The sequence below is a fragment of the Parasteatoda tepidariorum genome, chromosome 8 (assembly GCF_982258835.1).
Source record: "Parasteatoda tepidariorum strain Cologne lab strain chromosome 8, Ptep-v5.0, whole genome shotgun sequence".
Classification (NCBI taxonomy): domain Eukaryota; kingdom Metazoa; phylum Arthropoda; class Arachnida; order Araneae; family Theridiidae; genus Parasteatoda; species Parasteatoda tepidariorum.
Genome location: NC_141762.1, coordinates 19,348,716 through 19,376,015, shown reverse-complemented (window position 1 = coordinate 19,376,015; position 27,300 = coordinate 19,348,716). Strand labels below are relative to the sequence as shown.

The 27,300-nt window shown below is 28.0% G+C and overlaps 2 protein-coding genes across 17 annotated transcripts in view; one reads left to right on the top strand and one right to left on the bottom strand.

Moving 5' to 3' along the window:
- On the top strand, positions 1–27,206 carry LOC107451339 (mitochondrial inner membrane protease ATP23 homolog). The gene is made up of 6 exons (XM_087149927.1): positions 1–381; positions 1,742–1,787; positions 5,562–5,778; positions 8,891–8,980; positions 12,197–12,414; positions 26,051–27,206. The coding sequence occupies exons 1-5, from the start codon at positions 180–182 to the stop codon at positions 12,395–12,397; spliced, it is 756 nt and encodes a 251-aa protein (XP_087006053.1). The 5' UTR covers positions 1–179; the 3' UTR covers positions 12,398–12,414; positions 26,051–27,206.
- Positions 16,317–27,300, bottom strand: part of LOC107451338 (uncharacterized) — a 140,221-nt gene continuing 129,237 nt past the window's right edge. For all 16 annotated transcript variants that reach the window (XM_043051979.3, XM_071180635.2, XM_043051975.3 and 13 more), the window contains exons 17-22: positions 27,196–27,277; positions 25,196–25,296; positions 23,850–24,190; positions 21,269–22,291; positions 18,728–18,857; positions 16,317–17,476 (exon numbers count right to left, since the gene is read on the bottom strand). In XM_043051979.3, coding sequence (XP_042907913.2) covers positions 18,734–18,857; positions 21,269–22,291; positions 23,850–24,190; positions 25,196–25,296; positions 27,196–27,277 — 1,671 coding nt within the window. In that variant the 3' untranslated portion in view covers positions 16,317–17,476; positions 18,728–18,733. The remainder of the gene's footprint in view (positions 17,477–18,727; positions 18,858–21,268; positions 22,292–23,849; positions 24,191–25,195; positions 25,297–27,195; positions 27,278–27,300) is intronic.

The window sequence follows — 27,300 nt, the reverse complement described above, 5'->3', positions numbered from 1 at the left end:
GTTTCATTAGTGACTTTGACTACACTAAGGTAGTCTTTCGAAACTTGAAATTAAGTGAAGATACGTAATGTTGATCTATTTTCTAGCTAGAAAAACCGACTTATAAATCTATTTATCGTTTACATTTAATAAATATATAATTTTTTTTCTTCGTAATAAATACTGATTCAACGATCAATATGTCTTCCGAATCAAGCAGTTCTGAAAATGAGGGAAAAGAAGAAGAATTAATGGAAGAACCAGCTGGAATTGATTTTTTTCCTGAACGAAGAGGTGATAAAATTACTCGAAGCTGGTTTCGGAAACTCTTTATGGGTGAAAATCGGGACAATTTACAAAGGCTCAAATGTGAACGTCAAATTAATAACATTGTCGTTGAAAGTAAGTTAAGTTTGTTTACCCAAGCGTATGAACCTTAAAGCCGCAATTCAATTTTTTTTTTTTTTTTCCTGAGTAGAGAAGATAACTTAGCTCTTTTTTAGCATAAAGAAAGCATTCAAGTAATTTGAAAATAATAATTATCTTTCTGAAACATTCAAGAATTAGTTTATTTTAATTTAGTTAAACTAGATCAGTAATTTTCTGTTACAGAGCATGGTTAAAAAAAAAAAAATTTGCCTCTTATTTTTCTTTTATACTTTTATTAATATTTTAAGACAGTTCAGGGGCCAAGTTAAGAAGCTTTGAAGGCCACAAGTTATGCATCCCTAATGTTCCATCATTTAAAAAGAGTTACCTTTTTATTGGTCATAACAATTTTAATCAGCTAAAACGATGAAATACATGAATTTTTTTTTCTCACTTAAAACAAATACAGTGGCGGATCCAGCGGTGGGGGTCATAGGGGTCATGACCCCCCAAAATTGAAAAATGAAATAAAAATAATTTTTTTTTTAATAGTTTACAAAAGAAATGAAATATTTAAAAATTATTTAAAGGGGCATTTACACCTAGGTAGGTCGGAAAAATCGATTTTTTTTCTCCATCTAATTATGATCTTCACTTATTTATGTATTGTTCATTATGAAAAAAATAAATGAGAAGACTGGCATTAAAAACCCAAGTTTTTTTTTTTTTCCCCGTAGAAATTTTCTTATAAGAACAATTTATTGTGTGGTGGGATCTGAGTTTATAACCTCCCACCCCGGAGAAATTTCTGGATCCGCTCCTGAACAAATATATATAAGATTCTTGAAATAATTACTTTTTATTTTTGTTATATGTTATTTACCAAAATTAAATTATTATTATGAAATGTTTATTATTATGAACTGATTATTATTTGTAAATCTTCTGCTGTTATCACTAATCAGAATTAAGTCATATTTTATGCTGAGCTGCACTATAGCTTAAATTTGATGCCAGAATGAACTGATATATATTTTACAATTGCAATTTTCAGAAGTTTATTAAACATATTTACAAATGATTTATTTTCTTCCCTTTTTGAAAAATGACAAAAAATTTGCTATTTCTCATATTATTTATGATTTTTTTTAAATTTTATTTACATAATGTTTTACTCTATTTAAACTGAGTATCACCTAATAAGAACTTTGTTTTGTGCTAACAAAAGCTCTTGCGGGTCCGCAAGAGGCAACTGTAATTAAAATTATTTTTACATGTATGCATTTTTTTTGGGGGGGGGATTATTTATTTTTGAAAAAACGTTATTCTCTTGTGAAAAATATAAAGAGACTGTGTAATGTTGATATTTCTAAATTGTCTCTTTGGTTTTTAGGCCCCTTAATAAAGTTAATGATGGATGCTCTAAAATCAGCTGGATGGTAAGAATGATTCTTTTATTAGAATTTATCTGGCGATAAATATTGTTTTATCTCCTTCATTTTAAATTTAGGAAACTATAAAGTTATTGTTGTAGTACTCATATTATTTAAGTTGTGTAAAAAATATTACTTTACTTCATAATGCTTATTCATCAAAAGTTTGTCTGTTTTAAAATCTGGTTATTTGTTTTACTATTTCAATGCCTTTTGTATCTAATTCCATTTTTCAATTAATTTCAAATTTTACTAAAAAAAAATCCACCTTAAGAATATTTTTTTCAAACAAGTAAGTAGGTAAATTTTATAAGTAATTATTTCTAATTTTTATATATAACTGGTTTGTATTTCTTTGAATTTTCTGTATTTTGTTGAGATTTAAATATTTTAAGGTATAACACTGTTTTTATTCAATTTCAAGATACAACCTTGTCATTGAATAACTTTGTTAAGAGGGAAACTGGTTTTGTTATTGGAAAGCAACCAGCTCAAAGTTGGGAGGGGAGCAAAAAGCAGAATTACCATTTACTATTAAAAATAAAACATGCTCTAAATCAGAGAAAAAAATTTAAGTTTTTTATTTATTTGTTATTTATATTGATTAAAATGTTTAAGGATTACCTGTTTGAATTTGCATCATTTCCTGTGTGTGGATTTTTAAACTTAACAATTTATTTTAATAGTTTATAGATTATTTTTAAAAATTTGATGATTTTTATTCAGTTTTGAACTCTGTATTAATTTTTAATTTAATTTTTCAATAGTTTGGTATTTTAAATAGATTTCCACATATATAAAACTTTTTGATAAAAGTACATTAAAATCTAAATGCCTCTTGATTCCTAACAAGCAAAATGATTCATTATATTTGTAAACTTGCGTTTTAAAGAAATATATTTATTTGTCATCTTCTTATAAAAATGTGTTTTTCATATGAAATTAATGGTTTTTTTAAAAAATATAAAATTGAAATTTTAGTTCAAGATCATAAAAAAAATTTATTTGGTTATGAGATAATAAAAAAATTTTTGTTGACTATGTGACTTGAACTAAGTGGTTCATTCTTTACAAATGCCTATTTTCAGGTAGTGGCAACAAGAGAAAAAGTGTCAGAAGTTTATAATTTTTTTGTGATAAGGTTCGGGAGAAGTTACTAGACAAGAAAAATATAGCAGTCACGTTAAATATTTAAAAAGATATTAAGCTTATTATAAGTTTTTATTAAAGTGAGGAAATGATAACATGGTCCAGGAACAATAGTTTTAATTATGAATTTGTTTAAAACAGTGATTTTAATAAATGTATTTATCAATTCTTAGAGGCTTTAAAAAATATCAAAATGAAGTAAAAAAAAATTTTTAACTAGTCTTTAAAAATATTGAAATCAATCTGTCACAAAAGTGTCATTTTCTCACGGTGAGGTAATGAGAAAATGACATTATTTGCTTTTGAAATTTATGCACATGAATCGATAAAAAAAAACAATGTATATTCTTAAACTATCCTAAAAGTGGAAATTAGGAAATTTATTAATTCATTTTTAAATTAACTTCATAAATTACAAATGTACCGTTCTCTTACAATGAGGAAATGATAAGGGAAATGATAATAAGAAAATAAGCATTATTTGCTCCTGATGTTTTTTCTCATAAATAAAATTAAAATAACAATATAATATCCTTTTAGAGGAAATTGAAACACTTATTTATGCATTTTTAGAAAATAAATTAACTTCATAAATTTAAGCAAGGGAATGAGAGGAATGCCATCTTAACACTTATCCAATTTGCTTAATCAATTACTTTTTATTCACTGAAAAATTTTTCCCAATTTACTGAAATTTTTCTGCAGTTTCATCCGAACATTTTCTTAGAACGTGCACACTATTTCGACTGAAATAATAATACCATTGATCTGTAACATTCTTAATCGCTATGAGTAAGGAAATTATGTGAATCATGAGTTTCAATATTTTTTTTTCACAAAATAAAAAACAAATTTAAGGACCAAAAAATTAACTTCCTAATTCATTCAAACAATAGTACAAGTGTTAGTTTTTAAAAAATAAAAGTTAAACAAAAAAGGTATAAATGTTTCAGTGAGATATTATGTTTTTCGTATTTGTAGGTTTTAAGAGTTGCGAGTGAAAGAATGAGATTTCATAGGTTTGGAAATTAATAAAAAAATATTTATTTCAAATAATTCTTCAAACCTTTGAGATAATATAATAAAGATCTCTACAATCTTTATATTGAACAAACCTTCATTTCCATCAGTTTACTCTATTATCAGAGAATTACCTAAATATGTAATTAATGAAATCAGCTGTATATGTTGCCTGCATGCTGTATCAGCTGTGTATGTTGCCTCTGCTCGTATAAATTTCAGTTTTATTCTATTTTACTATTTCTGAAAGCAAAGTACCATATATCCTTATGTATAAGTCTATCTCCTTTTTTTGATTATGAGGTAGCTAGTTCCTGGTATGTTAAGTGTATAAGTCAGAGCTGAAAAAAATCAAGTATGAAAATTTATACAATTAATAGTTTTAGAATGACTGATTGATGAAAAAAGAAAAAAATCTTACAAAAATTGGAATTATCAGTGTTGCTCTTACAGAGGTCATGTGTCAAATGATACTAGGCGTGTAGTCAATCGTTATAAATCTTTTAAAAAGTGTCGAGTTTCAAATTCTTTGCATAGGAGTACAGAAGTTTTTTGTCAGACCCTGCAAGATGATCTTCTGGAATCTTTAAATTTGCAGCTCTAAAAGTTTTCATTGCGTTATATTCTTTTGAAATACTTTTGAATAAATTATTTTAACTGTGTTGTACTTAGCTTTTTGAGGCTATGTGTACGAACTATCGTGTCACGCATGTGCAATTGCATAGGGACTTTCCCTTTTTCTGTTCAGGAAGTTTCACTTTACCAGCTAGTTTTGCTTGAAAGCCTAACTTCAATATTTTAAATTAAATTTAATGTTGTAAATTATTGATAAATTGTGCTTGCTAAATATAAGAGTGTTTACTTCTAAAACCTCACATTTAGGAAAAAAATTTGGCTTGACAGTCAGTCAGTCAAACAACCCTACGATGATATTTTCAGGTATGGGTTGCTATGCAATTCTTCAAATTCGTAATCTCACACTAAGAAACAGCACATTAACTTTTCTTATTCTCAATTTTTTTCCTAAATGTAATTGAAAGTATCTTTCTAAAAGAAATATTTATATGTAAAGAAAAAGTAAATGCTAAATTAATTGCATATAACATATTAAAAATGGTGAAATGATACAGGGATTCTTATCTATCTTATTGTTTATAATGAATTGGTATTTAGCGGTCAACGAATGTCCAACTTTATTTCTGTTGTATAAGTCGACCCCCTGATTTTCGCAGAATTTTGGAGATTTGAAAAGTTTACTTAAACAGTAGACTTAAAATGGGATATACAGTAGAACCATGATTAATACTGTCTGATTAACTCTGTAATCTAAGCAGAATCCGAATTAATGACATTTGATCAGCTATCAAATCTTTATAGATTTAAATTATATAGTTTCCACTAAATGTCTTCTGTAAAGTGATTTATAGCAGAAATTTAATAAATTATAGAGAAAAAAAATTATAATTATATGTTACAGTTCTTGAAAATGTAACAGTTCAGCAAAAGTTCTTGAAAAATGACTTCCCTTTTTTAAATTAGCTCTGAACTGATTAATCTTTGTTAGATTTTGTAATGAATAAATTATAAATGGTCAACTGTTTCATTTCATAGTCCAGTGGATTTGAATCGTCATGTATCCTGTGAACCATGTAGCAAAGTTGTGACTGGAGGATATGATGCAGAATTGAATCAGATTGTCATATGTCAGAATACTGCAACAACAAAATCAGCTGTGCATGGTGCCCTTGCTCATGAAATGGTGCATATGTTTGATTTCTGTAGAGCCAATATTGACTTTAGAAATGTTGATCATCTATTATGTACTGAGGTTAATATAAATTTGCTCTATATTCTGTACTGAGTGTTTAAAAACCTCTTGTGTATAAATTAAATGTTATTAAGAACTATTCCAACTTTACATAGTTTTAATGTGTGTTGTATTTTATGACATTTTGATAACATTTTCATAATTTTATGTTTGTTTTTTTTTAAATTTTCTTTATTTTTTTTAAATCTAGTTGTATATGTTTATTTTTTTTTTGAAATAATTAATATTTTCTTATTTATTTTCAAAATTATTTTTAAATATTTATTTTAAAATTATATTGGTCTTTACACAAAGTCATATTTCAAGTAATCATTCAACAAGTAAAATTAGCTTTAAGATACCTTGCTTATTATATTTACAGAGTTCTCACAAAATCACTTTCTCTAAGAGTCATTCGTGTTTTCATTGTTTAATAAAACTAACTTTAATTATTGTAAAGTCAATATGAATATTAATGAGTCATTAATTGGTAACTTGTGTGCTTATTATCTAATATACTATCAAAGCAGATCGAGATAGCCTGGTTGGTAGGGCATTTGGCCCATGTTCAAGAGGTTGTAAGTTTGATCCCTGGCAACCAAAGACTCCCCATGTAGTAAATGGTGTATGGTGCATTTTAAATATGTCAGGTCACTAAGTCCTTCATGTTCCCATAACAAATCTGACCTTTGGGGAAACTGAATTGGAGATTGATTGTTCTCTGGGTCAGGTCAAAATTACGATCTGTGGATAAATGAGTGGGTCCACCTTATAAAAGGATTGAGACGTATGTGTGGAGCAGAAGTTGAATTCTCAGCCATAGATAGCACAACTGGAAAACGAAAAGAAACGCACCCCTTTTGTCTTAATAGCATACAACAACAACAATTACCAAGGCAGGGGGGAAAGAGAGATATTAAGAATGTTAATTCACTGGTCCGAAGGGCCAGTAATTGAAAAACATTACTAGTCTAGTCTGTACACATTTTCACTGTTACTTGATTTTTAAGAAAATGGAGTTAATAAATAAATTTGAATGAAGATTACAATATAAAATATGTGTAATGTCACCAATTATATGATGAAATATGCTATTTTGTGATGCAAGTACAAATCATAACATGAAATCAAAATCATCCTTTTACACTGACTTACTAATTTAGAAGGACCATGAATTATTATTTTATATTAGTCATAGTTAAATTTTAGTGGTCTTCGTCTAATGGACCACCATTACTTTTGAGCCATGCCTAAGATTATTTAATCGAAAAGTATTGTAATTCTAATGTTTTCTTGTTTCTCAAACATCATTTTAAAAATTGGAAAAGTTTCATATTTTGTCATTCTATAATGTTTGCATGATGAGAATGAAAAGCAGGTACTTCTTTAATTTTTTCGTTGGAAATGGCAATCTATGTATTTTTTTAAATATAGAGAGATAAAAAAATTACTCTTATGAGGATTGTACCGGTAATGCTGGGTACCAAATAATAAATTATAATTAATGGGTTTTAAATAAGAATATGGCCGATCTAAACTGTATAGATTTGCACTAAGCATTGTGCCGCAATTTACACCTCAGTACTAAACAAAAAAAATCTAAAAGAACCAGGGATGAAAGCAGAACATACCTGGAGACCAGATGAAGTTACAAAGCAGAAATCATATCTATTACCTTTGAAAAAGGCATCAACAAGACAGTCATTTTTAAAAACCAAAAGATTCTTTTTATTTTATTTCTTCTGAAGCAAAGACAGTATCTGATACATCATCATGGTGGAGTAGTGGGAGACGGGCAGGAAATTCTGGCAAGGAAAGTTAATTGATATCAACGACTGCAAGTTGGCGATCAGTATCCTCAACCTTTTAACATTATTTTATCCATCATTTAGGTTTATAATAACTGGATTACCACAGAATCGCGGGCATCATTGGAAAGAGAAACGTCGGTTGAAGTACATCTCAGGATTCTCTCAATTCTGCATGGCGAAGGACTCCCAAAAAATCGAAGATAATGTTCAAAGTATTTTAGAGATTGCTCATCGCACACGATTTGATAAAAAAATCAATGAAGTTAATTCAGGCATATAAAAGTTTATGTAAATGCATATTGAAGTTTAGCTTTTGTAGTATTTGATGAAAAGAAGGCCAGTCAGTGAAAATTTAAAAAAAAATTGAGGAAAAATTCATAGCATCAATGGATGAAGACCCAATGGCGTTGACAGAGACGCCATCTCAAAAAAAACACAATCCGACCTCCAAGAGGAAGGGGGGAAATATTAAATACTCCAACGCGCGGTGGTGACAGCTTCGTGACGATCAAAAACTCGAATGCCATGAGCGATAGGACGCCGGGATATTTGTACTAATCCTGCAATTATTAGAGTAAGTTGAAGTATTCTCTCAAATTATTAGTGAAAGTTGTAGTATTCTCACAAGGATATTTCTGACTCAGAATTTATGAAAAATCAAAAATTCTTTTCCAAAGAAAAGAATTTTCAATTTTTTTACTGTTTTTCATGTGTTTAGCCATGTGTATGTGCTTTTCTTCTTTTTTTTGTACGAATGTAGATTTTATTTTGTATTGGAAAATGAATCATTTTAACATAAAAAAAGAGTCCCTATTTTGAACATTTTTCCCTATTTTTTACCAGTTTTTTTTTAGTATAAAAACTGTAATTAATATTTTTGCACATCTTTTTGGTAGTTTTTTTAACTATTATAACTTTCTTGTACTTACTATCTTTACTTCTGAAATTTGATGAAATGAAATGTTAAGCAGATTTTTGTATTCATCCAAAATTCTCCTTAATATTTCATTACTTTTTAGAAATGTGCTTTTAACTTTATTTCAATTTTGAACTCTCAAAATTAAGACTTTAGTTTAGGGGACATTAAAAATAAGTACTCCCACTCTTTGAAAAAGCCACTATCAATCTTCTCATCTAAGCAAACAGAGTTTTTGCTGCAGCCCAAAAAAAGAATCGTGCATTTTAAGTGTTGTTGCTTTACTTAACTTAAATTAGTTAAATATTTCATATTTTTTAATATTGCTCTTGTTTATTGCGATGTGTATCTTGTTAACTATTAATTTAGTATAATAAATAATGCTTACTGTTTTTATTGTATTTAGATACGAGCTGCCAACCTTATGCATTGTTCATTTTTAAGTGCAATGACAATGGGCGCTGCATCTTTAATTAGGATACGTAAACAGCACCAAGTAAGTTGTAATCATTATTTTACATATTTAAGCCTAATTGATTAATATTCATAGTTTTTACAAGTTTTAATTTTTTGTCTCATGTGATAAATTTTATATTGGGAGAGTTTTGTGATGCACAACCAGAGATCCTCGCTCCAAATTATTAAGTTACTTTTGTCGCATTAAAGAGTTGAACAAAAGTTTAATTCTTTTGTACTCCATATAGTTGATTTATTCATATCTCCTCTCATTTTTATTAAAATAAATGATTTATTAATCAAATTGATACTATAAAAAACTTTTATTTGTTATGTAAAATAAATAATAGTTCTGTGCTTATTTTATTTTTTATTGTAACTTCATTAACTTAAAAATTCATTTGAAATATTCATTGGGAAATTAATAATTTGGTTGGTGTATTTTAGGTAGACTGGTACAACTAGTGAAGTAGGAATAATCTTTTAATTTCAGAAAATTGAAATGTAAATGAATAGTTTGTCAAATTGTTTAAGGTGAACTATTGCAAATTTTTTCCTGACAGAATTATTTTAAATATTTTTTAAAAAAATTGTCTGAAAAAATATTTGCCAACTATGAACTGGTCCATTACTTAATTAAAAACTTCATTCGCTTCTAAAATACACAAATTGTAAACAATAGTTGACATGTTTCAAGCGCTAAAAAATAGGCGCCCATTTTCAAACTTACCAAGCATGAATGTGAAGGAACAAAAGTGCTTTGAAATATGAAACATGGAGTTGCCAACAAAAAATGGGAAATAAAGGTGAGAAACAAAACTAGAAAAACCACAGTAGCCGAGACAGAAAAAAAGATGAAAAATCATCCAGAAGAAAGCACACAGTGGCGGACAGGGGAAAATCATGGTATATTAATGTTAATATATAGAATCAGAGTATATTAATATGAACTTTACTTAATATGCGCTGAGCTATTTAAAAAGTCTGCCGTCAGTTAAATGTTTACAAGTTAAAAGTAGTAAAGATTCTGAAATCACACTCAACTGACTCTAAGACAAATTTTGTGCATTTCTAAATATTGTCATTTCAATTAGAGTATTTAATGTTCTAAGCTTTGTTTACATTTCACCTTTTTTACCCTCTTTATCACTATAGTAAACTTTGGAGAAATATATATATATATATATATATATATATATATATATATATATATATATATATATATATATATATATATATATATATATATATATATATATATATATATATATAAATATATATATATATATATATATATATATATATATGTATATATATATATATATATATATATATATATATATATATATATATATATATATATATATATATATATATATATAAGTATATATATATATAAATCTATATATACAGTCGAACCTCTATTTAACGAAGTTGCTAAAACCCGATAATAAGTTCGTAATATGGAAAATTCGTTAAATAGAAAATCACCTTTTAAAATGCTTAAACCACACAAAACAGGTTTTGAATTCATAAACACTAGACATAATTAAAAAAGAGATTGATACACCTTTATATTTTAAACTAGTATCTACTATTTATTTTATAAATCTTAGCCACAGAAGAAATCTACATGGAAAACAAGAATAGAGCAAAACATTATCCAGTGTTACACTATCATGCTACATACATTTTCAACTAAAAACAGCTAAAGTTATGCATAAAATTTTGACTGTATATATTTGCTGCTTAAAATTATAGCTGCAAAGTAATTTTAAATATGGAAAGTGGAAGTTGAATAAGAAGGTGGGAAATAGGGAAAGTGTTTCTCAAAGAAAAATTCGTTAAATGGAAAATTCACTTCGTTATTTGGAAGTAATTTTACGAAGAAATTTCCAAAATTTTCTTGGTTCCTCAAAACAATTCGCAAAATAGAGAAATTCACAAAATGGAAGTTTGTTAAATAGAAGTCCGACTGTATATATATATAAATATATATATATATATATATATATATAAATATGTAGATATATAAATATATATATATATATATATATATATATATATATATATATATATATATATATATATGTTACGGTGAATGACCGAAATCTGGAAAATGTCGACTCTCACCGGTGAATGTCAACAATCACATAGTCGCTTGGTGAATGTTCGAAATATTTGTTATATCCAATTTTATATTAGTTTATTCGTTAATATTATTATATTTATTTGATATATTTATATTTATTCTATATTTTAATACTTACTGACGATAGATTAGAAGAAACATCAGTGTTTGGAGTATCGGGCAAATATATACCGGGCACTTGACCTTAAAAAAACATCAGTGTAGGGTATACCGGGTAAATGTATACTGGGCAGTGGCACTTAACCTTAAAAAGACATCAGTGTAGGGTATACAGGGCAGATGTATACCAGGCAGTGGCACTTAACCTTAAAAAAACATCAGTGTAGGGTATACCGGGCAGTGGCACTTAACCTTAAAAAAACATCAGTATAGGGTATACCGGGCAAATGTATGCCGGGCAGGGGCACTTAACCTTTAAAAAGCATCAGTGTAGGGTTAAAATATCAAATAAATGTAATTATATCCACGAATAATAAATTCATATCAAATCGTATGTAATAAATATTTCGGATATTCACCAAAGCATATCTGTGATTGTCGACATACACCGGTGAGGGTTCGAATGTACAAGAATGTAATGAAATATTCAATCTTTCACCGACGTATTTGGTGTTTGTCGACAATCACCGGTGAAAGTCAACAACCACCGATTTCAGTCTTTCGCCGTGACATATATATATATATATATATCATATCTTCCAATATATATATATATATATATATATATATATATATATATATATATATATATATATATATATATATATATATATTGGAAGATTACTACATCCTGTGCAAAACTCATCTAATAATTTTTCCCTGCTTTTTATTACTCTCAGTTTTGTTCTTATAACTGCAAAACAATAAATATGCTTATTATTTTTGCTGCCTAGTTGTTTTTAGTTTTCCTTCACATAATGCTAATAAACATTTACTTATCTTTCTACTTACATAAACAGCTTTCTAACATAAACAGCCAATAGATATGCTTGTTTTGAATTTTTAAGTTAAAAAAATTTTATGGCATATTTTTAGATATTTATATAGATGTTTTAAATTTTATTTGTAATCTCTTATAATCCATTCTGACCTATTTCTTTTTAGGAGTGTGTGAAGAAGAAGGCTCTTGCATCAGTTGCAGCTGTGAGAGATCTGACGCCTGAAGAAGCTCAGGCAGCTTTGGATAGAGTTTTCACAAAATGCTACAATGATCTGGAACCTTTAGGAAGGCGTCTGAGGCGGAACTCTAGGGACATAGAAAAAGTGTACAGAGAACGTTATCTATATGGCTATGGCCATGTGTGACAATCATTATGAATTAGGTAATTGATTTTTCAAATTGTTTGACTGTAACTGTTTTAGTTTTTCTGTTCAATGTTATTTGTAAGTTATGGAATTATGGGAATTCGTAAATTGTAGAAACAACTCATCAAAGAGTGTATACTCAATTTTGATTTAGTTTGAAATTAATTTACTTTGCAGTTTAGGCTTATTCTCACAGGAGCTAACTTTAACTTTAATAGGTTTAGGAATGCAAAAAGTTAACTACTTTTTATTTTCTCTTGGTAAAAATTCTCTAAACAACTAAAGATTTTTTGCAAATGCATGCATAATCTCTTTTTTTTTTTCAATAAAAGGAAAAATTCTATAAGATAAGCAAAGAAATATGTTTTATTTTAGAACATTATAATAGGCTTAGTTTAAATGAATTTTAAATTTCAAAAATAAGATATGTTTTTGAAGTAATTGGTTGACACAATTCCTCCTTTACCAAAGAAGAATTCTTGTATTAAAAAATAATATTAATTCTTTAAGAGGAAATTTTATGGTAGGATAACATTATACTAAAAATGTTAATTTCTATAAGTGTTATAACTTTTAAAAATAAAATATATTTTTCAAGAGAAAATTCACTGTTTAATTTACAATATTTAACTAAAGCTTTTGAAATTTCTTTTAAAAAAAAGGAGTTTGTACATTTAAAAAATGTCGATAATAAATGACATATTAAAAGCATTTCAATTATTTGTATAAATGCTACAATGATGTTTAATCTTATAATTGTGTTTTCAAAACTCTTTTTTTTTAATACATTTTTCAATTTTATTCCAGCATTTTAATTTTAAAGTTTAATTATTACTTACTTTAAGTAACATACAATTATTGTACATGCTATTAAATTATGATATGTAAATTCATATGAGTTTTATTAATTTGTTAATATATTTTTTGATGTGACTACAGTCAATTGATGACAATTTGATGATTATTGATTTTGATGTGATTTGACTGCTATCGATTACTTATTTGTTTTTCCTGCTAATTCTTTAATATTTTTAATCATTTGTATTTTAATTAAAAGTTCAAATGAAAATGTATTGAAAACAAACACAATAAAATGAGCAGTAAATTTTTTTGTAAATTTATTTCCATAAGGAAAATGTGAGAAAAGTTAAGTTAAAAAATAGTTCTATTATTGTTGCAACAAGAATTTTTTTCGTTAAAGTTTCAGCTAATGACTTAGTGTGTAAAAACTTGCATCAAAACAAAATTTAAAATGTATAAAGTAAAATTAAGCATATTTTATTATTAAGGGTTAAGACTATTTTGTTATTAAAATTTAAGCATAATTTATTATTAAAATTCAGGTATATCTTGATTATTGTTGATTCTTAAAACTTCACATAAGATTCATACGAACAATTATGAACTTAAGGTATGTCTTCCATTTACTAAAAACCCTAATTTCCCATTATATATAATTTCTCATACCCATTTTATGTTACCTAATAATTTTCCCATGTGAGAACATCTCAAAGATCGTTACAACTAGGGATATAACAAATATTTGGCTCTTTTGCCGAATATTCAGGTGGCCGAATGCCAAACATTCGATACTAAGACAACAAGACAATTTTGGAAAATAATTTTTCAACAAAGTTTTTTTCTGGGGAATTTAAATAGATTTAACAATGGGAAATCTAATATCGTATTTTTTCAGAATAAAAATATTAAAAATAGTTTTTACACATATTTGTAAGTTCTAAAACTTGCATACGGCTTGCAAATTTATGTTCCAGAAGACAAATGGAAAAGCTAGATTTGAAACTAGATTACTTTCCACTGAACCATGAATTTTCTATTGCTGATTTTTAAGTGAATTTCATCATTTTTTCAAAAAAATTTTTTTTTCGTTTTTGCTGTTGTTCTTATATTGCGTCATTTTAATAGAGGGCTGCTGATAGATTATGTTCTTTTATTGTCACTTTTTCCTGTAAAGGAAGGCAGATGCCTATTAACATAGAAAACTGTGATTTTCATCATAAACGATATATTTTAAAAATTAAAAGAAAAAAAATCTGTTTCTCTTATGCCTTTGTTTTATTAACTTTTCTTTTTATCCCTGTTTTTATTTCGACACAGCATTTTTTAAAGAGCGTTTTTAATGTACATTATTCTTTATTGCCACTTTTTTCTAAAAATACAGCGCTGTAAAAAAGTAAAATCGATATTTTTAGCTAGCTTTATCTTTTTTAATTAACTTTTTTATCAACGTTTTTTTTACTATTTAATGCCAAATAAGTAGGTTTCTATCAGACTTGATTCTTTTTTCTTCGCTTTTTCTTAGAAATACAGTAATTGGAAAACTTAAATATTTTTCTTTAAAATTTTCTTTCGAACATTAAGATCGATTTATATTTTTTCCGTTTCATTTTTGTAAATAATCTTTTGTTATTATAGTAGCGGGGCAGTTTTAAAAAGCGTTTCTGATAGATTCTATCTATTTTAACATTTTATGAATACTTTTTTTTCGGGAAGATTTGTTTTAAGAATTAAGAGGATTTTTTTCCTATTTCTCTTTTTCAACTTTACAACTTCATTTTTTTTATGTCTATATGATTGTTAGTCAGTTTTTTATTTATCTTAAATATTTCTAATTGATAACTGTTATAATTTGTTCCCTTTACCCTACACCAATAAATAGCTCAGTTTTGATTAATTTTGAATAATGACTAAACTTATTTATGTGTAGAAATGACCAGACTGCACTTACCAGGCTTATCAGCGGCCACCTTAAGTCCCTTTCTTTTGAGGGTAGTATTAAAATCTACCCTAACTGCCCCAGGTGCCACAACATGCAGGCTTCCCCCCAACATATACTGGACTGTCTAGGTCTGGACAAAAGGGACATTCTTAATAACACACTTATGATGGCCGACTTCCTCCGGGTGATGAATTTCATGGACATAGTTTAGCCCTGCTAATTTTGGGGATAAGGAAGAAGAAGAAGAAGATGTGTAGAAATATTCATTAATGATTTTTTAAAAACAAAAATATGTTATTCTGACATCAAATTTTTGGTATTCAGCAGTTTTTTTATTGAATATTTGGTATTCAGCCAAATCACTGTTAGTTATATTCCTAGTTATAACTCTTAATCAAGAACTGTGAATGAACTTGAAATGTTTTCCAAGGCATTTGTGTTTTTTGGCGTGATTGCTTCTTTGATTTATTAAAACTTTATACATAAAATATTTCATTTTGACGTTATTTTTTATATTTGTAAAATTTTCTCTTTAAATTTTAAGAAACACTTCATGTCATAATAACATTTTCAGTTAAGATATAAGACAGAAAACACTTTTTAAAATTTACATTCCTTTTCTCTTACATCTCATCTCAACAAAAATAAACCTCCATCCACTATCTTAACACCCTTAATATTTGTGATAAAGCTGTTATTAATTATTTTGCTTCACATTTGCAATTCATTTCTTTTCAGATATGATTAAAATGCATAACCACAATAATCCATTTAATTTTGCTCATAAAAGTTTTTCTTTCTACTAAATATCAGCAAACTGATAATTCATGTAAAAGTTAGAATTTGTTTAAAATATTAGGGGCAATTTTAAAAATTTATAACTATTAAAAAAAAATTCATATCTCTTACTAATGTTGTGTCAGTAGGGATTATCCATTCTTCTCCACTGTTGGGTGAAAATGGTGTTTTTCCTCTATTGATAGTGCTAGTAGGGGAAAAAAATTATGTTTTCCCTTTGTTAATAGTTTTAACAATATATTTGACATCTAATCATTGTTTAGATTGCTTAAGTTTTTCTGAAATAAATTACCTCGTTATTTTTTAAATATTTTTACACTAAGAAATTAGAATCTTCAATAAACATAAAAAGCATAATGTGCAATAAAAATTTCAAAAATATCCAGAGAGAAATATTTTATTTGGTAAGTTCTCATGTACATAAGATTTTACATACTATGAACACAGTCTTGTACAATAATTGAAAAACAAACACAGTAAAATTATAATTCAGAAAGACTATAATTATCTTCCTATGACTAAAAGTGGTGAAAAAAAATGCCTTTAAATAAAATAACTGCTGTTCAATAAATTTGTTATCTTCAGTTTGCATCAGATTGTACTTTTTCATTCAGCAATAACAAAAGACCTAATATTTTTCTTTATTTTTAATATTGCTGATACAATTACGCTTTTAACCCTTAAAAGTGTAATTTGTTCAAGTCTGGTTAAATCTTTTAATGTAAAAATAAATTTTTTATGTACACTTTGGTTTTTTAGAAACACACACTCCTCATCAATCAAATAATTTTCTGAAGAAATTTTTCTTGATTAGAAAAGTAATTTCTATTTTATTTTTTAGCTATTGTAAAAATGATGCTTGCCAGACATGCAAAATAAATTTCAATTTTACAAAACTTTTATGTACAATTTCCATAATTTTAGGCACTCTTTGCAAGATATGAAAACTATTTTCTATTCAAAGTTTCTACCATAAATGTAATGTTGAATTTCCTTAAAAATATGATATGCATTATATTTTTCAAAAACACATATATTTGCACATTCATTTCATTGTAAAAGCAAAGCAATCCTATTTTTTTTTCATCCATTAATGTAACTAAGAATGAATGGAAAACTAATTTTGCCTTTTGTTTTTCAAAACAGAAAGAGAGTATTAAGTAGAGTACCTGTATGAAATTTTATGTTCACAACATTAAATATCACAGAGAAAATATAACTGCACAATTTAAATTTTGAATTTTAACATTATTGCTCTTGTTTTATTTTTTAATCAAATACAACATGATTCTGTACAACATTGCATTCATTTTTATCAATATCATGACTATTCATTGACTTATCACAGAACAAATAAAATAACTAAGCATTTTATTTTAATCAAGAGTTTTGAATTTAATAAATAAAATCTAAGTTTATACAATTCGATAAGATTTCATTGATAATCATTGTCAATAACATTTTGAAACTTTTTATTTTTATTTTCCATTTCCATTCAGTTTTCATAATATACATGGGTTGAAGTCTGAACACAATGAAATCTGTAAGAAAATAATAACTGACATTAGATAGTTAAAAGCAACTTTCTGGTTTAATTATGAACTTAAAGTCTTTCACATAATGTTTTTAACATATGCAGGGTGATTTAGCACAGTAGTTACAAACTTGGTGAAGAAGTAATGAGAGTGAAGGGTTTAGCAACCCATGAATGAAGACATTTCTGACCCATGGTCAGAAATGTCTTTGTGCATTGTCAGGAATGCTGCTTCATTACGGACTGACTGTTCATGCACATTTAAGCTGGTATTTTTATTTTATAATCAGCATTGAGCAGCCCTTAACCCAATTCTGAGTTTTCAACTATCAATGTTCACCTCATTAACCTTGAAATTTCGAACCCAGACCGGAAAACAAGGGAACTCCTTGATCGAGCATTGGGACAAACTAGCCTTCTTGAAGGATTTTTTTTATTGAACTAATCCACATTTGCATTGCATAGAAAGGAAAACCATAAAAAAAACTCCCAGGGTTAGCCCGGAGGCAAAGGGATTCATCTACCTCTAAATGATGTCAGCAGTGTGGTTGGTGCAAGCTTGGAGCAGAATTCATATTAACCAGCCACCGCTAGGATTCGAACCTGCTTAACCTCATTGGGAGGAGGGCACCTGAGCAACCACCTCTCAGACAATAATTTTAAGTTAATAAATTCAAAGTTAAAATAATTTAGATGAATAAAAGTACCGGTTCAAATGTGCTTAATAGTCAGTCAGCCAAGCAGCCCTATGAGGACATTTTCAGGTATAGGTTGCTATGCAATTCTTCAAATTAGTAACCACTGTGCAGAGTTAACCTATATAGGATAAATTTTCAGCATGCAATCAGTAGCATAAGAGAACCCCATACCACAATGAACAAATAAACAAAACATACTATGAATATGTAATTAATTGGATAAAGTTTTAATGCAACCTTAGTGGTTCAAGGGGCATCAGGCATGCGATCGTTGTAATGTCCATAAAAAAATCTGCTATTTGTTGGTAAGACTTTGTGCACTAACTCATCACTATCATGAAATATGCTGACATATGTGCCACGTCAGGCTATTTCAGTATTTTTTATATTTACTGGCTACCGGATATTTTAATTAAATACTGTTGCTGTTAGCCCTTAAATTATTAGCTCAGAACTAAGTTCGGAGTATTTTGAAATCTTTCTGATTTTCATGAAGAAAAGATAAGATGGCATGCATTGGGCCAAAGTAATTTTCACCAAAAAAAAATATGAAGAACTACCTTTAATTACACTAAAGTAGTTTTCTTCCCCTTCTCCTGTTTGTTGAACCACTCTATAATCTCACTGTCATAAGCATCAGCTGCAGTTTGCTCCTGTGATTCATTACTCCTCATCGTATTGCCTTCTTGCCTATTTTAAACAACAAAATAATAAAATTTAATTAGTTAAAAAACACATTTCTGATATAAATTGTTAATCTAGAAATGCATTTTTCAAAAAGCCATTATATTTCAAATTTGAAATCTTTAAAGAGAAAAAAATCTGAGCAAAATATTTTTTGTCTCCTAAACAATAATCTTACTGAAAAAAATTTGAAACAAATAATTTTTGTAACAAAACATAGGAAACTTTGCAATATCATGTCTTTTTAATATAATAGATTATAATAGATACAAATAATATGACAGGCTTAATGAAATCATCCCTACCATAGCCCATCCACTAGGGCCAGGAGGATCATGGAAGTTAAAGCTTAAAATTTTGTTACCCACTGCATGATTGTGATGAGCGTAAGGTCATTTTTTCGGACAAAACGCCACTGAGGTCCGAACCTTTGTCCTTTGCGACAGCTAAGTTTCTTTTAACCACTGAGCCATCGCAGCTCTAGTTGCGTTTTTATTGAAAAAAAAAAATTTTGCAGTTTAATAAATTTTTGAGGTTAATTTTCACAACAATTGTTTTTTTTTCCTTCTATTTTTAAACTTATGAAGTGTAAAGCATGAGCTCGTAATTTATGAATTTAATGGTTGGTTGTAAACTCGGAAAATTAATTGCTTTAAAAGAAATATCACTACAGTCATGCATACAGTACAAAAATAGGAGTATAAAAAATTAATAATAAAACTATATAATTCAGAAGTCCTATGTACTTAGAATCTGAGAATTTTTCAATCACTCGTGAGTTTATCAAGGATTTGTCTACTTGACCTTCATTTCATACAAAGACCTTAAAATTGAAAAATGTTGTAAAACTATAAAATTTTAAAAAATTGTCATGTTAAAAAAAATATCCTTTAAAAGCTGTCTATTTACATTATATATTACTGCTTTATGTTTCAAACTTTTTCTAAATCGCATTCATTCTTCCTACTAAAAATTGTTCTTTCCTATTGTTTCTGAATGAGTTCTTATATTACTTTGCCATTGTGCATATAAAATAATGTACATGTGTGCAATTTATTGCATTAATTTTGAAATAAATGTAACTAACTGTAAAATTAATATCTGAACAGCTTAGTGGCAGAAGTAACATTTTAGTGAATGAGAAAATGGGCCTTAAAATGTATAAAAACATTAGAAGCTATTTTTAAAAAAAATTCCGATTGAAAACCGCATTTATACAATTAATTTAATTAAATTCTTTAGGGCTGTTTTTCGAAGGCTGCATTGTATTATGAAATAATGCTTTATTGCAAATAATCTGCTATTTTTATAACTGCTGTGAGTTTGCAAATGTTACTCATGACTGTTATGTTAAGTTTAGCCTATCTACGCTTATTTAGAAAATGGTGCAAAACTTCGATATGGAGAAAAGCAACAATTTTGTAAAAATTATAAGCGTTAGTGGTCTAATTTTTTAATATTTATAAACTTACTCCAATGCTGTATTACCTGGACTCATAAAAACTTTGCAAAAACTGAGAATATGGCAGTGATTTTGATAATTTTCATCTAGGTGGACAAATTGGCCATTTTTTAAAAATTTCAATAACTTTTAAAATATTTAAGTTATTTGTATGTTCTAAAGACCAGATAATTCTTTGTGGCAAGATTAGATGTATAGTTTAATATCATCACATTGCTTCAAGTGTAAGGCACTTGAACTCTAGCTTTTTGCCTTGGCAACAATTTTGCATAACAGGGTTAATACTCTATGCCAGGGGTGGCGAACCTTTATACACCAACGTGCCATTTTTTTTAGAAAATTGTTAATGAGGTCATCGGCGTGCCGTCATATGATTTTGACTTCGTGATTATTGGGAAAATAATAATACTAAATACTATCAACTCAAAATTCTTTATTTACATTGAAAAAAAAACATTTTGCAATGTCTCAGTTATACAAGTAATTCATCATCAGTGTGACTTCTGTTGCTGTAGATTAGATGACAAACAACTTATATTAGGTTGTAAGAAGTTAGTTTAAGTAGGACTGTTAATTTTTTTTGCTAGTTATTTATAATTAGACTTTTATGGTTATTAATTGTTTTTTTAGCATTAATTGTTAATTTCTTTATTAATAATTGTTTATTATTTTGTTTGTTTTATGTGGATTTTAATTTAATTGTTACACATGCTTCGTAGTGCAATAATAATTGTGATTGGTGGCGTGCCCAAAATATTGTGTCACGTGTCATAAATGGCACGCGTGCCATTGGTTCGCCATCCCTGCCCTATGCTTATAACAGCATAATTACTTTATCTTAGATATGGTTGAGTTTTAATAAAGTCTCTTAACATATTTTACAATTGAATTAATGAGATTGAAAACAGGTCATCTCTTTTAAGACAGCCTTTTTTTCAATTACGAAACAACTTACTTAGTGTGATCAGAAGGCAATCTTTCTTTCTCATCTTGTTGACTAAGAGATGTGCTGGCTGGTGATGCTGTTCTTGATCTCTCCAAAACAGGAGACATAAGGGGTGGTGCTGCAGATGGAAACTGCCCACTAAATTGATTGGCTTTCCAGGCTACTAATTTGGCGTGTAAATTTTGACTAGCTGTTTGGTGTTGCTTTCTGTGTTTGGTGCTATATTTATAAAAGTCTGAAGTTTCATAAGGTTTTGTTTCCTCCCAGTAAGGTTGAAAATGTCCGTAAGTAACTATGTCTACTTTAGGAGTCTGGTGACTTGGACCCACGTGAGATTTCAGACTTCCCATTGAAACTGATGTTTGAACACTATGACGTGGTTTAGAAGGCCAGCTTTTTTCTGCCCCACTAGGTGGTGACACAAGTCCAGAATCATAAGCACTTAAATTCAGAGTCCTAGTTTGGGAATCAGTGGCAGAAAACTCTGTCCACTGTTTTGTTTTCTGATGAAATTGTTTGGGTGGCTGATAGTGGTGATGTTTCATCTTGTCCGCGTGTGGCTGATTGCCCACAAACATTGCATTTGCACACAGTTTTAGATTTTTATGGTACAAGTTGGCATCCTTTTGGCTCTCTTGGCATTTATGTTCTGTAGGAGATTTTTCGTGATGGCGGTGGTGATGAAAGTGATGAGGATGGTGAAAACTATGAGAGGGTAGATGTGACTGGTGTTGTTCTTGGTATGGAAACATTTCTTGGTCTCTGTAAGCTAGGATATTGTCATAACCTGAATAAGGCTGAACTGAACTTGGTCTTGATTGCTCAGTGCTATTGTCAATATACATGCGGTATTTCTGCATACTGTGCCTTCGGTTTCTATCTAGGCTATTATGACGTGATACAAGTCCTAAATCCTGAGCAGACATTGGTATGGATGCCAAAATATCATCTTGGGTGTCAAAAGCTTGGCTTGTGCGTTGAGTTGGAACACTATATAAATTTGATCCATCTAGGTTTAAAGTGGATTCAAACCTAAAAATAGAAATGAATATATAGTGTTTCGAACAATTGCATCTAAATTTGTTTGATGCGTGTTCCTTCTATTTTAATTTATTTGGAATTACTTTTAATGGGTCAGCTTGTGTAGAATTTAAAATTTTTCATTTTACATGAAAGATTGTACTTTTTTTATAATTCAAATCCTTTAACTAAAATATTGATTTCTATGATTTTTCTAAAAAAAATTTAGTAAGGAAATAATGTTGCTGTGTTCATCAACACCTCAACAGACTTAGATAATGGGAAATATTTGATCCAAACACAAAATCTTAATAAAAGAAAACTTTCTGCACTCTTGTAACTAGTACTAATAATTTTTTCTGTCCATTTACATTGCTTTTTAAATACCGATAGTTTAAATAGTTTTTTCCGCTGTTATTTATCTTATTTTCTGCTTTTTATTTGTGCTTTTTCAAACTCCGATATATTTAATACGTTATTTCGACACGTGAATTTCAAATTTGAGTCATCACTTTTTAAGGTTCGCGACGAATCTATCGTAAATCCACGTCGTTTCCGGCCATCTCCACTTTTTCCCCCTTTATTCTGATAATTTTTATACGATGTTATTACGATTTAAGGAGTCACTTTTTGACCTGCTCAATTAAGATCGATTTTACCGTAAATCCACGTCGTTAATGGAGCGTTTTATCAGCAGCTGTTTGTCGTTTCTTGACTATTTTTTCGTCGTTTTTTTTTTTCGATTCTGATGTAATTAATACGTTACGGCTGCGAATTTCATATTTTAGTAATCACTTTTTCACGCGCTTGATTTGCGACGATTCCAACATTTTCGACAGTTATTACGATTACTTATCGGGTTTTTTTTTCCATTCATTTCGACATCGTTTTTAAAATTCCGATATTTTTATAATCCGGATATTATTATAACGACATGCAACATTTTCAAAAATCGAGAACTACGCTCATTTTAAAACTGATTTATAGATTATGCAAATTTAATTGAGGAATTATTTTCAATTCAAAAACTATCTTTAAAAAAAAAATTTTTTTTGATGACAAATTAACAACTTAGTATATTTTGGGTCTCTTAAAAGTTATACAAGTATTTTTGAACAATAACCTTTTTTTAGGCGGGACATCCTTTTCTTTTTCTAGCGCTCTGCCCTTTTTAAGGTGTAGAATAAAAACTGCTAAAGGAAAGAGTTTTTAGGTAATTAATGATAAACAGTCTATAGTTTTAAATTCTTAATATCATTAGGAACATTTTAAATTCAGTTCGTAGGTGTGTCATGGTGCAGTGTAACAAAACTAGATATTATATAGCAGTGATTTTATAATTATATTATAATTCTATAGGTATTCTCTTTTAGAATTGTGGCTCTGAATAGGGAGGGGATTTTTTTTCCAAAAATTAAGTATAAACTCTGTGCCACATAGTAATCAAGTAAAATTTACACAAATGTCATAGATATGTTTAGGATTAAATGAAATTAACTAAAAATTATTTATTTTGTTATTCTACCCATTAATAATGTAAAAATAAGTTATAAGTTGAAAAAATAATTACTTATTTCTGTATGGAGCAGTGAGAGGAATAAGTGCACTGTCTTTATCTCCAAAACCAGAAATGCCACCAAATTCTGAACTTGATGCAGATGAATAAGATGTTGGCGATCTCATAGAAAAAGTTGGATATTGTTGGCTTCTATAAGAGGTTTGCGTTTGATAAATAGAACTAGGGGTATAACCTTGGAAGGCTAAGTCCATTTTTAGAATGTCTGGTTTTTCTGTGAGACTATTTCTTTGTTTGGTTGATAAATGTCGAGGATTTGATGGACTAGATGGGACAGAACTGGAACCTGCTCTCATGATATTTGGCAACGGAACAGGAGAAGATGTAGAAGAAGTCTGATAAAATAATTTTTAAAAAAAACATTAATATCTATATAATTTTAAAAAATTAAACATTTAAAATTATCAACAAAATAACAATGTCTTAAAAAAGGACGCATTGTGTAATGAACTGTTGCATGCACACCTTCCGACATTTGAGTTATGTGCAAAATATATTTATCAGTGATAGCGAACTAAAACTGAAATTTTAAAAATAAAACTCTAAAATATTTTTCAAAGCCTTTGAGCATAATGACTTGTTTATTTAACCTTTAATATATCTGTTTAAATTATTTACACAGGGAAAAAATTCATTTAATTTCAATTAATTAAAATATTGAAAAAATACCTTTGTAATCACAAGAGAAAAAAAAAATTTATTATACGAAAATTCTGCAGTAGTTGGAGGATATATATATATATATATATATATATATATATATATATATATATCTTCCAAAAATTTTATACACAAATATTTTATTTTATTTTAAATTAAAGCATATTTTTAATAATAATAAATGATTTTTTAATTGATATAATTAACTTAAAAATTTTGTTCTGGGACAAATAAGAGATGAGTTAAAGCCATTAATAGCCTTTGACGAGTGAATCAAAAGGGCAGCAAATGAGCCATTTTCACAAAAATATAAATGCTTATCACTATTTATTTATTCTATATTATCAATATTTTTGAGATCAGCTTCAAAAATTCTATATGTATACAAATTTCCAAGCCGAAAAAAAGATATAAAAGGGGTCAAAAATGGAACCAAAACTGAAAACAATAAAATGAACAATAATCATACGTATTTAGTACAAAAATAACTTTTTTTATTAGAATTATATTTAAAGATATTTACTTAAAATTATGTAATATTATAAAACTATTTTAAAGATCTTGGAAACCAGTGTAAACATTTAGAATGTGGTAAAAGTATACCAGATAACTACATTACACTTATTCTAATGAACATTACATTAACTTGAAGTTAGTTTGGAATGTAAGCATAGTCTTACCATTTTATTGAAACTATTTTTGATGCCCTCATCTTCGCTTTGAGGATGAGAAAAATTAATTGTGAGATCATTCATATTGGCACTTGAGTGTATAAAATTCTCTAAAAATGAGAAATTAGTACAATCAATAGTGGGAATTAAATTTATAATTTTCTAAAAATTGAATATATTAAATAAGGAATAATTTTGGATGCATGGAAAAGGGAAACTTTGAATTAAGCAAATTTGTTTTTACAGGATGTCCTGTAATATAATGACCACAATTAACCTTTAATGGACCAATGCTGCCATATAAGCAGCATAGCACAGTTACTTACTGGATTAAATACCATGCATATGAACGCTAAAATCATTTAATTATTTCGATCACACTGATTGTTGTGTAAATTAAAATTATTTTAACTATAATTAATCATCATAATTAACTGTTATAATTATACCTGGCACTGTGCTACCAGATATAAAAAATACCATGCATATAGTGACTAGAATCATTTTATTACTTTGATCACTTATTGTTGTTATATTTTAAAATTAATTTAATTATAATTACACCTAGTAAGCTTGAAATATTAACGGACTGTTTAGAGCAAATAGACATTTTAATATTTATTTCTAAAATCTTTGAATGAATTGCTGTTGAAAAGTATTAACATTTATGACGTTGCACATCTTATGCATATTGTAAGTACTTTCGAAGCTGTATTATTTATTTTATCTCAGGGAACTGAGTTCAACTTCGGTGACATGGTACATGTAATTTTCCTATCCTTGTTTGCATAAATTTTTTGTTTTGTAGAATTTTTTTTTACATCATTTAAATTATTTAACCTTTAATTCTTTTTTTTTTCTCAGTCTTCAACAAGTTTCTCTCATTGCCAAGGGTTTTAGCTGGTCCAAATTCCAACTAAATTGACTTTAGCAGAAAATAATTTGAAAGAAAAGAAGGTAGTAATTTGGAATAAAAGAATTGAATTAGTTTAGAAGAAAGGAAATCAATGATAGAGACAGAGTTACACTAATGCATCCATCGTGGCTTGTAATTATTACTTTTTAGTTTATTTTATGTAGCTAGATGTTTACATATTATAAAAAGATTATAAAATTTAAGCAGAGTTCAATTTATATATCTCATACTAAACTTGAAGTATGTTTATGCTAGCCTTTTCATATTTTTCTAATTATTTTATAAAAAGCATTCTTCGCAAATTTAGATTATCGTCACTTAAATTATATTAATGTATAATTTAGATTATATTTGTTACTTTAATTTGTTCACATCAATGTGAACTTCAAATGACTTGTCACTTCTTTTAATAGTTGTTACTTTCTCGATTTTCAAGTCATAGAAATTTAAGTTCTCTTCGAATTGTTCTGTGAGAGATCTTTGCTTCTAAATTTAAATTTAACTATTTTGCAATTTGTAGTTGTCAATCTCCTGTTTTTATGCACAATTCACTTGCCATCTCTGTTTATAATTTTATTGAGTCCCTTTGATATTGAAGCTTTGATATTACCTTCAGTTAAATAAGCTTTATATATCCTTATTAAGCATCAATTTGATATTTTCATTTGTTTTGAAGTGTTACAAACTCTCGTGATGCAATTTTGTCACTTAGACACAATCTGCAACACGGTATCTTTTAAACTCACTGATATCTTTCGCTAATCACATCATAAAACAAAAGCAATGAATTTTACAAAGTTCTAATAATCTTAAATTTGACTAATCAAACTGTTTGATTTGACGTTAACTTTTTTGAAAGATATTAATGTTTTTGATTGTTACTACTTGCATAAAATTTAGAATAAAACATGGTAGGTGACAAGACATTTGGCCACTGTGTTTGAATGTAATGCATTTGAAAACTTTTGCTTGGTTTTTTCTATTCACAAAATGTGATAATAAAGAGCTTAAACGATGAATATTGCATTATTATTTAAAGTTAAATATAAATAAAAGAATGTTTGTAGGCAGAGTTTTTTTCAAATAAATTTACCTGTTTTGGAATGCGGAAGACTGTCTTTCTTGAAATGCTCTTTCATTTTTAAATGAGTTAACTTCTGTTCTATTTCTTTTAACTGGATAAAAAAAGACAAATACA